Here is a 12,973-nt window from a genome sequence, read left to right as displayed (position 1 = left end):
GCGGGCATCTGTTCTGAATGGAGAGGTGGGAGTAAACCACTGTCAGACGTCTGTGGCAGAGGCGTATCACCCCTGACAACAAAATGGCATGTTGGAGTTCAATAGCCTTATCCTTCTACCTTCCCCCCTCCTCCCAAGCTCTGCAATTGGAGAAAAGTGAGGACACCTCAGACATAGAAGATGGATGGACAGCTGGTCCCAAATAAATCAGGGTGTTCAGCCATTAAACTAATGTATAGGCCATCTTATGCTTGTCTAAACTATGGTGCAGGAGCCTCAAGTTACACCTTTGGTTTTGGTGTTAAAGGGATTCTGCCATCAGTTCATGCTACCAGAACCATGAGCAGAATGACCCCTAGACAGAGATGCTCGTTGCCCCTGTGGATGTTTTATTCTGAAACACTGCGGCGTTTCAGAATAAATACACTTTGAAGTTTGATTTGGAGATGAGCTACGAGTCATGAAGTCGGGCCACGCCGGCCTCTCCCTGCCTGCTGAATGCCCTCCTTTTGTGTATGGGGAGACAGCTGGCACTCTACATACAGCAGGTGGGTAGAGGCCAGCATGGTCCACTCTAAGTCAATCTTAATAGTGTATGTTTTCTTAAACGCCACAGTTTTCCTCAAAATCTCAATGATCGGTGCACAAAGGCAGACATTGTATTGAATGTATATTTGTATACTTGTGTGTAGACATTGGAACTGAGCAACAGTGCTCAATAGTGATCATTTAGTATTACTATTATCAGACCACACATGAAATATTTTGTACAGTTTTGGGCATCGACATTCAAGGAGGATATATAAGAGGTAGAGCGGCTACAAAGGCAGGCAAGTAATAAATGGAATGGGCAGACTACAATACCCAGAGAGGTTATTAAAATTGGGATTATTTACTTCAGAAAAAAAGATGGCTCATGGGCGACCAAATAACTATGCATAAATATATCAGGGGACAATACAGAGATTTTTCCCATCATCTATTATACCCAGGACTGTCACTGTAACAAGGGGGTATCCTCTACATCTAGAGGAAAGAAGGTTTCTACACCGACATATAAAGGGGTTTTTTACTGTAAAAGCAGTGAGACTATGGAACTCTCTGCCTGAGGACGTGGTGACGGTGAATTCGATAAGAGAGTACAAGAGGGGCCTGGAAGTCTTTCTTGAGCGATGATACAATATTACATGCTATAGTCACTAATTACTTCAGAAGGGTTGTTGATCTGGGTATTATTCTGATTGCCAGGTTGGAGTCGGGAAGGATTTTTTTCCCCTTGGCTTGTACCTAATCAACATTGGTGGGGTCCAGAAAGAAAAAGAAGTCCGACAGCAGCACAAATTACAAACCCCACTCTGGGGCTGGGCATATGATATGCAGTAGCCGAGGCAGCAGGTGACCGAATCCTTACCCCTGCGATGAACGTATGATGCAAAAAAGAAAGCTTCGGCAGCATCTGAGGTGCAATTCCAGGTGTTCAAATCTTTATTCCCCCATCACAAACAGACAGGCAAGCAACGTTTCCGCCATGTTGGCCTTTGTCAAGCTCGTCAAGCTTGACAAAGGCCAACATGGCCGAAACGTTGCTTGCCTGTCTGTTTGTGATGGGGGAATAAAGATTTGAACACGTGGAATTGCACCTCAGATGCTGCCGAAGCTTTCTTTTTTGCATCAACATTGGTGGGGGGTGGATAGGCTGAACTGGATGGACACATGTCTTTTTTTGGCCTAACATACTGTGTTACTATGTTACTGATCACTGCAATTTGGATAGCTATATACCGAAAAAAGGAAGATGGGCTAAAAACAGAAAATGTTTGCTTGCATAGAATACCTAGACATGTATGATCCAGTTAACTCCTGGCACGAACATAGGCTCAATATGAACAATTGGTCCTTCGTTACAAAGATCATTATACAGGTACAAACATGTACACCTACATTCCGAAACAATACCGACAATTAATTTGTATTTTCCGCCACACGCCGCTTTTCTTCTCTACAGTCAGTAACTCTTGCATAAGTATGTAATTTCAGACGTTGCTTCCGTGGGACATCATACAGCATACCTTTCCAACACCAAGGAGCCAGGAAGGTAATTCTAACAATTTATCCTACAAAATCTGTCGTTGCTACATTTCAGAGAAACAGATTTTGCTGGAAAATGAAAAGAAGTATTTTGTGAGTTACTTCGTTCTTGGCAAACCGTCTTCTAGCCTGACTGATAACTAAAAAAAATAAGTCAGGGAAAAATGTTCACCCCCCCGTCTATCCTTAGGCACATATTTATAGCTAAAATTATTTAGCATCGAATACTGACATTCCTTTTAAACTATTAACAATTTATGAAAGGAAAAAAAGAGCTTGGTTGTCAGACGGACAAGCAAAGGCAGGTACTGTTTGTTCTTCAAGGAATTATGTTCCCTTGCATAACTCCAAAGCTCTTTCTCTGCATAACAACAAGGCCCGCTAATGACTTACTCAGGTGCATAAGGACACAAGGTTTCAGCTTATAAAAGGCAGCCGCGAAAGTAATGGTCTATGAACAAGTGTGCGCAGCCAGTAAATACTCTACTTCTAACTTCAAAATACATAAATGAGTCATCTAATTAAAAAGGCGGCTTATATTTCTGCTGAGCCGTGCTGGCCTAAGAGGGGAGTAAATGATACGAGTCACCTGTGGCCACACAACCGTGACAATGTGCTTCCGCATAACTATTTGTGCATAATTTAATATACAGTTTTAGAGAATAAAATGTGATTTTCCCTGCAAGCTACGTGTCTTCAAAATAAATCTGCAAATTCAACTTCATTTCTAAAGACAGATGCTTTCAGAAAAGGGTGGTGTCAGGGGCTCTGAGGTGAAGGCTGGCGCCTTTCTAGAGAGAAAAGCCCTAAAATTACTTTCAATCTGGTATAGTGGGAGAGACTCACTATAGTAAATGCACCAGAAGTTTGGCTCGATTTGAACCACTAATCTTGGGTACATACTTCATAATACATTTATTATGTTTTAGGCACTTTTTGCAACTCGCTCGACAAGAGGCGCCGTGGGTGGTTTAATAGCGTAGCGTGAAAGAGAGCAGGTCTTAAATGTGACTTTGTGTGCCAAAACCGCACCAAAGTAAGCCAACCAAAAAGTGGTATAAAGTTAGACAAAAGTTTCTAAAAATGCACCAAACTGATTGGTGATTCCTTGCACTAGAAATCCCCCAAAACTTCTAGTTTAGTGGAGTGGTTGGTATCTCATATTCTCTGACATTTAACTGTTGGAGGAGATCATCGATCAGGAGGCATGCAACAAATTGTTAAAGCTCTAGGTCTCCCGGATACTGTACAAGGATACTGAAGAATTCTCCACTTAGCTGCGTAGTCCATAATGCCATGTTGTAGCTCCCACCACCTTCCAGCCCCATCGCCCTTTACTTCTACTCCTTTTTTTCCCTAGGTTTCCATTTGTCTTTTATTTTTACACTGTGTCACTTATGTTTGTTGGTTCATATAGAGTTGAAACAATAAATTCCGTAGTTCGTTTTTGATATCTTGGCACTACTGCCTGCAATTTACATACCATGATTTTGTGAATGTCATGTCTTACATTTGGTTATTCAATAAAACTGACCACAAAAATGTACCAAATTTATCATCCACAGCTTGAGCCACGGTGGCAAATTTGGAGCATTTGGTCTAAGTTTGTGCTGCGAGTATTAGACTAGTCAATCTGCCCCACTATTCTTAATGGGGTATATACACTAATTTGCTGATGTGATTAATGAATTATAGGCTAGGGAATTCTTGATGATACTACAGATTAATGAATAATATATTTTATTACAGCCAGTGACTTTTGTGCCATTAAAGGAATTCTCCCACCACAAATAAATGTGACTTATCTACAGGATAGGTGGGCTCACATAGCAATCCATGGCAGCCAGTGGCAGTATTGCTGCCTAATCCCATTGTAGATAACACAACTAAACTAAAATACCTTTTTGTTCGCACGACGGAGTCCAAGTGGTCAGACCTGCACCTCTGCAGCTATTACATATTGATGGCGCAAGGTCATTAGAGTTTTGCCACAGATCTGGCATGTTATAGGGACTTGACAAAAGTTTTGGTCAGTGAAGGTCACAGTAATGAAATACCAATTAGAGAATGAAAAGATAGAAGTGCTTGTGTGAACTCCGTACCCCTTCATTATTGATGGGGCTTTATTATAATAGAAAGTTTATAATGTACCTCATTTGCCCGTACATTTCTCTACATGGCTCTCTAAGATCTGGAAAATATGGAAAATAGCGCTCCAGCCAGCGCTTCTGCTCCTTCATTACAACAGTTAATGGCAGGCCCATCAACCTGAGCCCCACAGTTCACAACTTCTGACATGTCAGAAGTCAATTAAACAGATACTGAACCCTTAAAAATGTAGAGCCACTGCAGGTATATAGATGATCATTTACTATATTGGACCAGAACACAGTTTATTATTTTACTCCTTGCATTTACAACTTGTATAAGGTCTGATACTCGATCCTTGTTGACTTCACATGGTATATGGACCTGATCTATCAAAAGGTATTCTAGCATTCCCGTTTGTATATATGCTGTCAATAGTTTCTAGGTAACTATAAAACTCGTGGGATTTGTAGTAAAATGTACAGGTACACATGTTCAAACATCACACAGTTAACTAATCATTAAAAGGTCAAATTAATTACATGACAGTCATATCTGACACAAAAACTCTAGTTATGCTCAAATGAAAGGAAAATTACATGAACTGAAGCAAAATAATCATATTTTCATGGAGCGATGAAAAGTCTAATATGACAGCCTATTGATATGGTTTTTCTAGGCGTTAGAACACAATAAACAGGTTAGTATACTCCACGTCATACTATAAGCTTGGAGCCCGTCTACAGGACCTTGATGGAATGAGCACAGAAGGCAGATGTGGATTTCACTTTGAAGCTGCAAGCTTTGTAAGAGCCGTGTTATAGGCTGCCTTAGCTACTGCAGGTTTAGGAAGCTAGCGGAACGTGTAACAGTTAGGTGATACACTCAGCTTGCCGGGACAAGCAATTGTACCTTGGGACGGGCAGCAAAACGAGGGGCCCGACGCACAGGAGGAGATGCAGGAGAAAAGATACCCCAAAACTTAAACTATGTAGAAAAACAAAAAGGGACCAACGCACACAAAAACATACAGGAAAAAGTGATAAATATAATGAGACACGCAATTATTATAGCATACCATAGTTTCCTTATCAAATCTACTTCTGGTGAAAAATATATGTAATATGTCAAATACTCAAATTGTTTTCCAGCTGACAAATTCAAAGGAAACCCTGTCATTTACCTTCTGCTATGTTGTCAAAAGTGAGCAAAGATGAAGGTTCCATTTAAAGAAACACTTTGGATTAAGCATATATATTCCGTTTTATGCCTAGTGCAGGGCCTAATAGGGTTGATGTATGGCGTGGGGGGGGGGGGGGGGGTAAAAAGGACACCAGAAAGAGAATCCCTGTATCTACCTATGGAATAATTCGCTTTTGTTAACTACTTGTATACCTTTTTGAGTATCTTATCCAGTATGCATTAAAACAATATTATTGGATCTCACGCATAAAAACAAATAAAAGATCTTAATAAAAATTAACATAGATTTCTGATAGCACAAAGGCTGCAAGTATCTTATAGTGGACATTGCACTGTGGATCCACTGGATCATACACAGTGAGAGACTCCTATGGGGGTTAATTCAGATATTATTTTCCATTAGATCTAAGTCTGTGGATTCTATGGATCCTAAAAGGACTTAAAGAACCTGAAGGGTTCGTCACACAGACCAACATTACCACATTATTTGTGCCGTCCATAGAGAAACTTTGTGAAATAGCTGAAAGGCAGCATGGGTAAAGTAATCTTCAGCGGATTGCACACATGGTGGCCAGGTCAATATTAATGGAAGACATTTTCTATCAATCATTCGATTATGAAAAAAGTTAAATGCAAAGGAGTTATGTACTAAAAATACTGATCTTACCTCTGGATCATCATCGTCAAAATCATGGTAGGTAGAGTGGTCAGGGTTATTCACTTTATCCAACAGCTCAATAGCAAGAGTGCGATTCAATGGTTGTGTAACAAAAGGATGCTACAAAAAGCAAGGCAAAGTAATATTAGAACCTTGGCTGTAATTTTCTTTACTATGCAATGTAACAATATAAATTACTTTCTCTCTTATCTTCCGCATGCGCGGTAGACACAGTGTCCTGGACTATGGAGAATACAATCTTTCGCTGAGTGAGAGCCTCGCGCATGCGCTGTTGGCGTTTGGGACGCCATGTACTGACAGGTTGCTCATAAGACAATGCGTGATATACATGGGCTCCACCATACATCACAACATGTGATCACCTGATATGCCGAGACGCGGCTCCTGCAACCGCTGCTGATGTTAATAGGTACACCTGCTGGTGGGAGGTATTCTTTTAATTGGTTGTTTGGGATTGGTTTTGTATAGTATTTAATGTAGGTAGTTGATGTGTATACGAAACTTGAGAAACACCACAGCGAATGGTGGAAACGTTGTTTTATGGAAAAATCAACTTTGATGCAATATGTTTTCCACCGTCTATGCTGCTCACAACTCTTATTTTTACTAAGTTCTGATGGATGGTTGAGTTATACCCTTGTGATAAGCACTGCCTAGTTCTGATTTCTTGTTACATGGTACATCAGTTGTTTTGCTGGCCAAACTATTTTTTGGACTTACATGACAGAGATCAGTTACTTCCATCCCTATAACAGAAGGACTTCTTGATGACATATTTAATTGATCCCGGATGTGCGCGCTTGAGAAATTTGAACCAAAGATGATGTAAGCCTCAGATCATTCACCATCTATTTATACCAGGACTGTGATAGTACCAAGGGGGCGCCCTCTACGTCTAGAGGAAAGAAGGTTTCTACACCGACATAGAAGAGGATTTTACTGTAAGAGCAGTGAGACTATGGAACTCTCTGCCTGAGGACGTGGTGATGGTGAATTCGATAAAAGAGTACAAGAGGGGCCTGGATGTCTTTCTTGAGCGATGATACAATATTACATGTTATAGTCACTAATTACTTCATATTGCCAGATTGGAGGCAGCAAGTATTATTTTAAATTAAAGCAGGAAAAATTAGCTTCTACCTCGTTGGGTTATTTTTGCCTTCCTCTGCATCAACACTGGAGGGTAATAGGCTGAACTGGATGGACATGGGTTTTTTCAGCCTTACTTACTATGTTATGTTTAGGGTTTTTCCACATACTGCGGTCATCTCGCAATTTTTGTAGCTAAATTTTCCAATTTGGAGAAGCAGCTGCAGTCCATTGAAGCACAATGTGTTTCATGCAACTCAATATAATCTGGCATTCACTGACAAAGCCAAAATGCAACAGCTGATAGGCTGCAGACACGCGTATACTGTATATTGTTATCCTATTTATATCATGGATGATTTCTTTATCCCATTATTCAAGTCCTGCTCCTGTATATCCAGATACTCCTTTTCTCCTACTACATATTTTTAATTGTCCTGCTTTGTAATAAAGTCAATATATTTTACTATTCTAAGCTCTATGTGTGGATCCCTTTTTGTGTTCTCATAAAGGTATACTGACACTGTGTGCGCATATAAAAACATCATGTCAGATAGCAATATGACTACATCAAAGTCTGAGTGCAGCCCTGGTCTAATGAGTAATTAACCCACTTTATTTGGAATACTCTATAGTTCTAAAAGGAAGTTAGGGAAGTCCCCGTTCTTTAGTGATATACCTGAATGTACAGTTACAGTCTTACTAACACAATATATCATTGTTAATACTGGATAAAGACTGTGAAATTGACAATCATTATGCTTCCCAGACATATAGACATCAGACAGTGATACAGAACATATTATTATACCTGGAGCAATTTTTCGGCTGTGGGTCTTTTCTTAGGGTTTTTCGTGAGAGCCATTTTGACAAAATGATGAAAACTATTTGACCTTCAATGGAAAAATGAAGAAAGAAAATATGACTAGCAGCTGAATGCAAAGAGATATAGGTTTAAGCAATGACAGGAGGATGTCTAATACTTACCATTTCATCTTATCTTTTAACTTTGGGGGCTGGAAGTTGCTCTTTGTCATTAAGAATAAGGCCCTGAAAACAAATGACTATTAATGCCAACAGAGGAGCCCCAAAAAACATAGAACAAAAGTGTGATAAAAAGTGTGACACTTAGATATCATTATCATATATTATTTACCATTAGCAAAGAACAGCAATTTAAAAAAAAAAGAGTTAAGGGAGAAGGGGGAGGAGGGAAGAGAAAAACGGAAGGAAAGAGTTACGGGGAGAAGTGAGGGGAAGAGGTGAAAAGATGTGAGAGAAGAAAGAGAAGTAAGGTAAGTAACAATATACTATAGCTACATCATATGGGGGAGTGGGAGTGAGATTGGGGGCGGGGGGGGAAACATTTATCGAGAATAAATTATGTTTTGTTCTTCACAGTTTTTACCAAAGAAGTGCAGCTTTAGTTCAAATTCATCTTAGAGCAAAATGGTGATGCATAGAAAAAGTCTGACACATCTAGTTTTAAAGAAATAGCTTCTCTAAGGAGCAAAAAGTGGGAATAGAACACATTTATATGATTTACCTCATTGGATGCAAATCAAACATAGGAGGCTGAAGTTCTGCAAGCTCTATGGACGTTATGCCTACTGCCCAGATATCACACAAGTGGTTGTAGCCACCTTTCCGCTCCACAGCGGCAACTTCAGGAGCCATCCTAAAAGTAAAATCTATGGTCAGAGTGTTGGGAATACGTCGGTCAAATTTTCAAACATACTTTCTATAATTAAAGTTATAAAAGGTGAATTTACTTTTCAAACTTATTACACATAAAGAATCCTAATCCTATGAGACCTGGTTTGAATTAGTCCAAGTCAGACTACCACAGTTCTCCTAGTACATATGTGTCCTTTTACATGGACTGACAATCAGTCCGTTACAAGGGATGCAAATCCACAAACATAGCATGCCGATCAATGCTCGCTACTGAATGAGTGATCATTAACCCTTTCGAATCCACTATCTGACCTCTGAAGACATTATGCTTTAAGGCTATACAGCTCCAATGTTGGAAAACATCCATCAGGGTTCTCTTACCGCACATAGCCAGCCTCTCTGCTGTCGGAGTCTATTCAACGTGTCACCTCATGCAGTACAGGCTTTAGCCAGCATATAGTGCTGTTGTATAACAGCAGAAAAAGTGTAAGCCCCCCTAGTAAAACCAGGATAGAAATTGGATTGAAAAGGGTTAATATGACTGCTTCCCCCCTTACAACTATCATTTGTCAGAAACACATTTCCGTTTACACGGGGAGATGTGCTGCTGAGAAGTAAGCTCACATAAAAGGTCCAATCAGCCTGCGAACAAGCATTTGCGCGATTGTCAGTAGACAGTCAGGCCGAAGATTGGCTATTGAGCATTTCAGTGAAACATCGTGCCACGTTATTGGCTTGTGTAAAAAGGACCTTAACATTTGGTACTGGAAACTGTGCAGGAAAAACCATGGAAATTACCCCGTGGCTGAAATTCAATAATGTTAACAGGTAATTATTCGGTGACAGTAATGTCATAAGATCATCTATATCCAATTTAATGCACGCTGTGCAATTTATTTCCCGGAGACAAATTCAGCTTCCAACTTGTTTCAGAAGATATTAAATTTAATGCAAAAAGGCAATAATGTGCACACGGATGAGATGGGGAATTTAGATTGCTGAAGTGAGTAATGTCAAGCTACGTACAACGTTGCAGTATAAGTTGGGGCTACGTAAGAGAGGGGGACCATATTAAAAAAAAACCTTTAGAGGTGCTATATACCTACAGTGAATATTGGTAAAGCAGTAAACATTTTTTAACTTTGTAATATTCATTCTTTTAACATTTAGAACTGGGGTTTTCCATATATGTAGGATACAGCCTCCCCATAGACAAATCCCTAGAGAACCACTAAATCCTTTTCCAACACTACCTTAGTGATGCCCAAAAGGAGGGCACGTAATGGCTGTTTCAGGTCTCAGCTTTAGCCTAGCAGAGAACAGTTCAGATAAATGGAACGCATAGAAGAATAGCAAATGAATAGGAGGGAAAAAAGAATTATCTTACCAGTATGGCGTCCCAATGAAAGACTTTCTCTTTGCTATGGTCGCTGTTATTTGAGCAGATACTCCAAAATCAGCTGTAGAGAAAGAAAGAAGAAATATGCAGGACATTAAACTGCAGGCCACAAACCTTTTCCCTGGCTAAACATTTAAGAACTAAAACAGAGAAGAGCAATTCAATGGTCAGGAGCTGCTTAATAATACAGGGTGGTCATAAAGACTCCTCCAGCGCTATATCTCAATACTGATGTCCTATATTAAATGACAATAGCGTATAAGAATAGGGCGGCATGGATGCGCTACATGATGGTATGGCGCACAGGCCCTGATACATGGCTTTTAATTTTGTGCTGTGGACCCTGTAAGAGAGAGTAAAGCCCAACTGCAAAGTTGAAGAGTAGCATGTGAGAAGCAGAAGTCCGCATATGGCTCAATGAGCGCTGTGTACTGAAAAGTGAAAGCAGAAGTGTAACTACTACTAGGGGAGCCCAGGGGTCACGTGACTGCCGGGATTCCCTGCTACAGCAGAGCTACAGGGTCCCAGAAGACCCTGATCAGCTCTGCCAGTGACCAATGTCACCACAGGGGATGTTTTTCCCTGTAACTGAGGCTCCAATGGATGCCCCAGCTACAGTGGGAAAGTGGCAAATAAAAAAAAAAACACAAACATGTAAATGTCCCCCAGAGGTCTTCTAAGACGTCATGGGGGACATAGATAGTAGAAAACATAATTATATACATCAGTAAATAAAAATAACAGAATACAACAATACATAAGGAAGAAAATAACCCAAAGCAGACACGAACCAAAACCGTCGCCGTAAGCGCCCTGTTACAAAAAAACTGTACATATTATATAATAAAACGTCTGAAACAAAATGAGGAACCCGTTCCCATACTTTATTTTAGTGTATACTTATTTAAAAAACTATAAATGTTTAAAAAAAATGTATTACACCCAATAAAACTAAAAAACAGGGGAAAAAGTCAGTGAAAAAAAAAATCGCCCTATATGTCATGGGAAAAAAATGCAGCAAAAATAATTTTAGCAGCTGAAGGAAAAAAAATAGGGCAGTAAAACTACCACATGGGTAAAATCCCTAAAAAGTGTCTGGCCCTTAACCCCTTCCCGCTCCAAGACAGACATTTATGTCCTGGAGCGTCATGGTATGTATGAAGAGAGGTCACGGGCAATAGCTGCAATCGGACGCACGGCCGATCGTAGCTATTAACCCTTTAAATGCCGCTGTCAATTCTGACAGCAGCATTTAAATCTCCTGATTGATGTTCTGGAGTCCTATATGGCCCTGTGCGATGAGATCGCAGGGAGTCGTGCAGGTGTCATGGCAACTAGGGGCTTTCTGAAAGGCCCCAGGGCTGCCTTAGGAGACTGCCTATCAAACCGTCCCCATGGGGTGGCTTGATAGACTGCCTGTCAAATTGCAGTATGATGTAATGCCATAGCATTGCCATAGCCGATCTACCAAAAGAGCGCATTATTTACCAACACAGTGAACGTTGTCTGGAAAAAAAAATAAAGAGCGTCAGAAATGCACCTTTTCAGTCACCCTGTATCCCAGAAAAAATGCAATGAAAAGCGATCAAAAAGTCGTATGTATTCCGAATTGGTACTATCGTAAACTACAGGACATCTCGCAAAAAATGAGCCCTCGCACAACTACATCAACAGAAAAATAAAAAAGTTATTGTGCGCAGAAGATGGCAGCTGAAAATAATTTTTAAAAATTAAATGTCTTTGGAAAAAAAAAAACGGTAGTACAGCAAGAAAAAACAACAACAAAAAAAACTATACAAGTTTGGTATCCTAGCAATTGCACTGACCCATAGAATAGGGTTATCCTGTCATTTTTTTGCAGTTTGTGCGCCGTAGAAACAAGACGCACTGAAAGATGGCGAAATGTCGTTTTTTTTATTTTACTCCACTTAGAATTTTTAAAAAGCTTTTCAGTACATTATATGATACATTGAATAGCGGGGGGGGGCGGGGAGGAACAGAGGGGAGATCTCTCCCCCCCCCCCCCCCCCCCCGCAACTCACCTGTCACCGGCGCCGGCCCCCGAATCTTTAAAGACGAGCGGGGAGATACTCGGCTAAGGCACTACTCGCTCGAGTAATGTGCCTTGGCAAGTATACTCGCTCATCTCTAGTTTTTAACATTAGAAAGTCCCATTAACAATTGGAAGAAAAAATAGGAGCAAATTCGCAGCAAAAAAAAACGCTAGTGGGTAGTCACCCTTAAATATGCAATATAATCTGAAGTTTACAGCCTAAATTAATTTAAAGAAAACACAATACCTGGATTTGGAGATTAAAGTAGTGATTAGTAGTGGGAATGCAAAACTCATTCAGGGATTTTTCTCATTGGTCGAGCTAAGCTATAAAAAGAATTGCCACGGATACGGGGTTTACGAGCTGTGGCGTACGGCACCCAGGAACAGACTGCAGAGTCGACTTAATTTCAGCTCCCCGGATCCCGCATTTATGTAGGTCCCAAATCGCACCCTGCACGGCCTAACACGCCCCAACACACCTCGCTGTCACCACTGACTGTTTCTGACAGGTAGGTCAGCCACCTCGGCTTCAACCAGCCGACAAACATCTAACACACTTCAAGGTTATGGATCACTTAAAGCGTTCAAGGACGAAGGACTAATAAAGCTTTAAGCGTTATTCTAAAAAGTGCTTATGTAAAAATATTAAAAAATTATATATTTGCAAAAAGTTAAGGAGCCTACAAATACACAA

General features: G+C 40.3%; 1 protein-coding gene across 4 annotated transcripts in view; it reads right to left on the bottom strand.

Annotated features, from left to right (window-relative positions):
* The window catches only part of MAP4K3 (mitogen-activated protein kinase kinase kinase kinase 3), a 265,723-nt gene that overhangs the window by 87,789 nt on the left and 164,961 nt on the right, over positions 1 to 12,973 (bottom strand). For all 4 annotated transcript variants that reach the window (XM_066595838.1, XM_066595839.1, XM_066595840.1 and 1 more), the window contains exons 8-12: positions 10,212 to 10,284; positions 8,694 to 8,825; positions 8,135 to 8,197; positions 7,959 to 8,040; positions 6,047 to 6,157 (exon numbers count right to left, since the gene is read on the bottom strand). In XM_066595838.1, coding sequence (XP_066451935.1) covers positions 6,047 to 6,157; positions 7,959 to 8,040; positions 8,135 to 8,197; positions 8,694 to 8,825; positions 10,212 to 10,284 — 461 coding nt within the window. The remainder of the gene's footprint in view (positions 1 to 6,046; positions 6,158 to 7,958; positions 8,041 to 8,134; positions 8,198 to 8,693; positions 8,826 to 10,211; positions 10,285 to 12,973) is intronic.

Source organism: Eleutherodactylus coqui, chromosome 3, assembly GCF_035609145.1.
Source record: "Eleutherodactylus coqui strain aEleCoq1 chromosome 3, aEleCoq1.hap1, whole genome shotgun sequence".
NCBI classification, from domain to species: Eukaryota; Metazoa; Chordata; class Amphibia; order Anura; family Eleutherodactylidae; genus Eleutherodactylus; species Eleutherodactylus coqui.
Note: the sequence above shows the minus strand (reverse complement) of the source record. Positions and strands in the feature narration are given on the sequence as shown.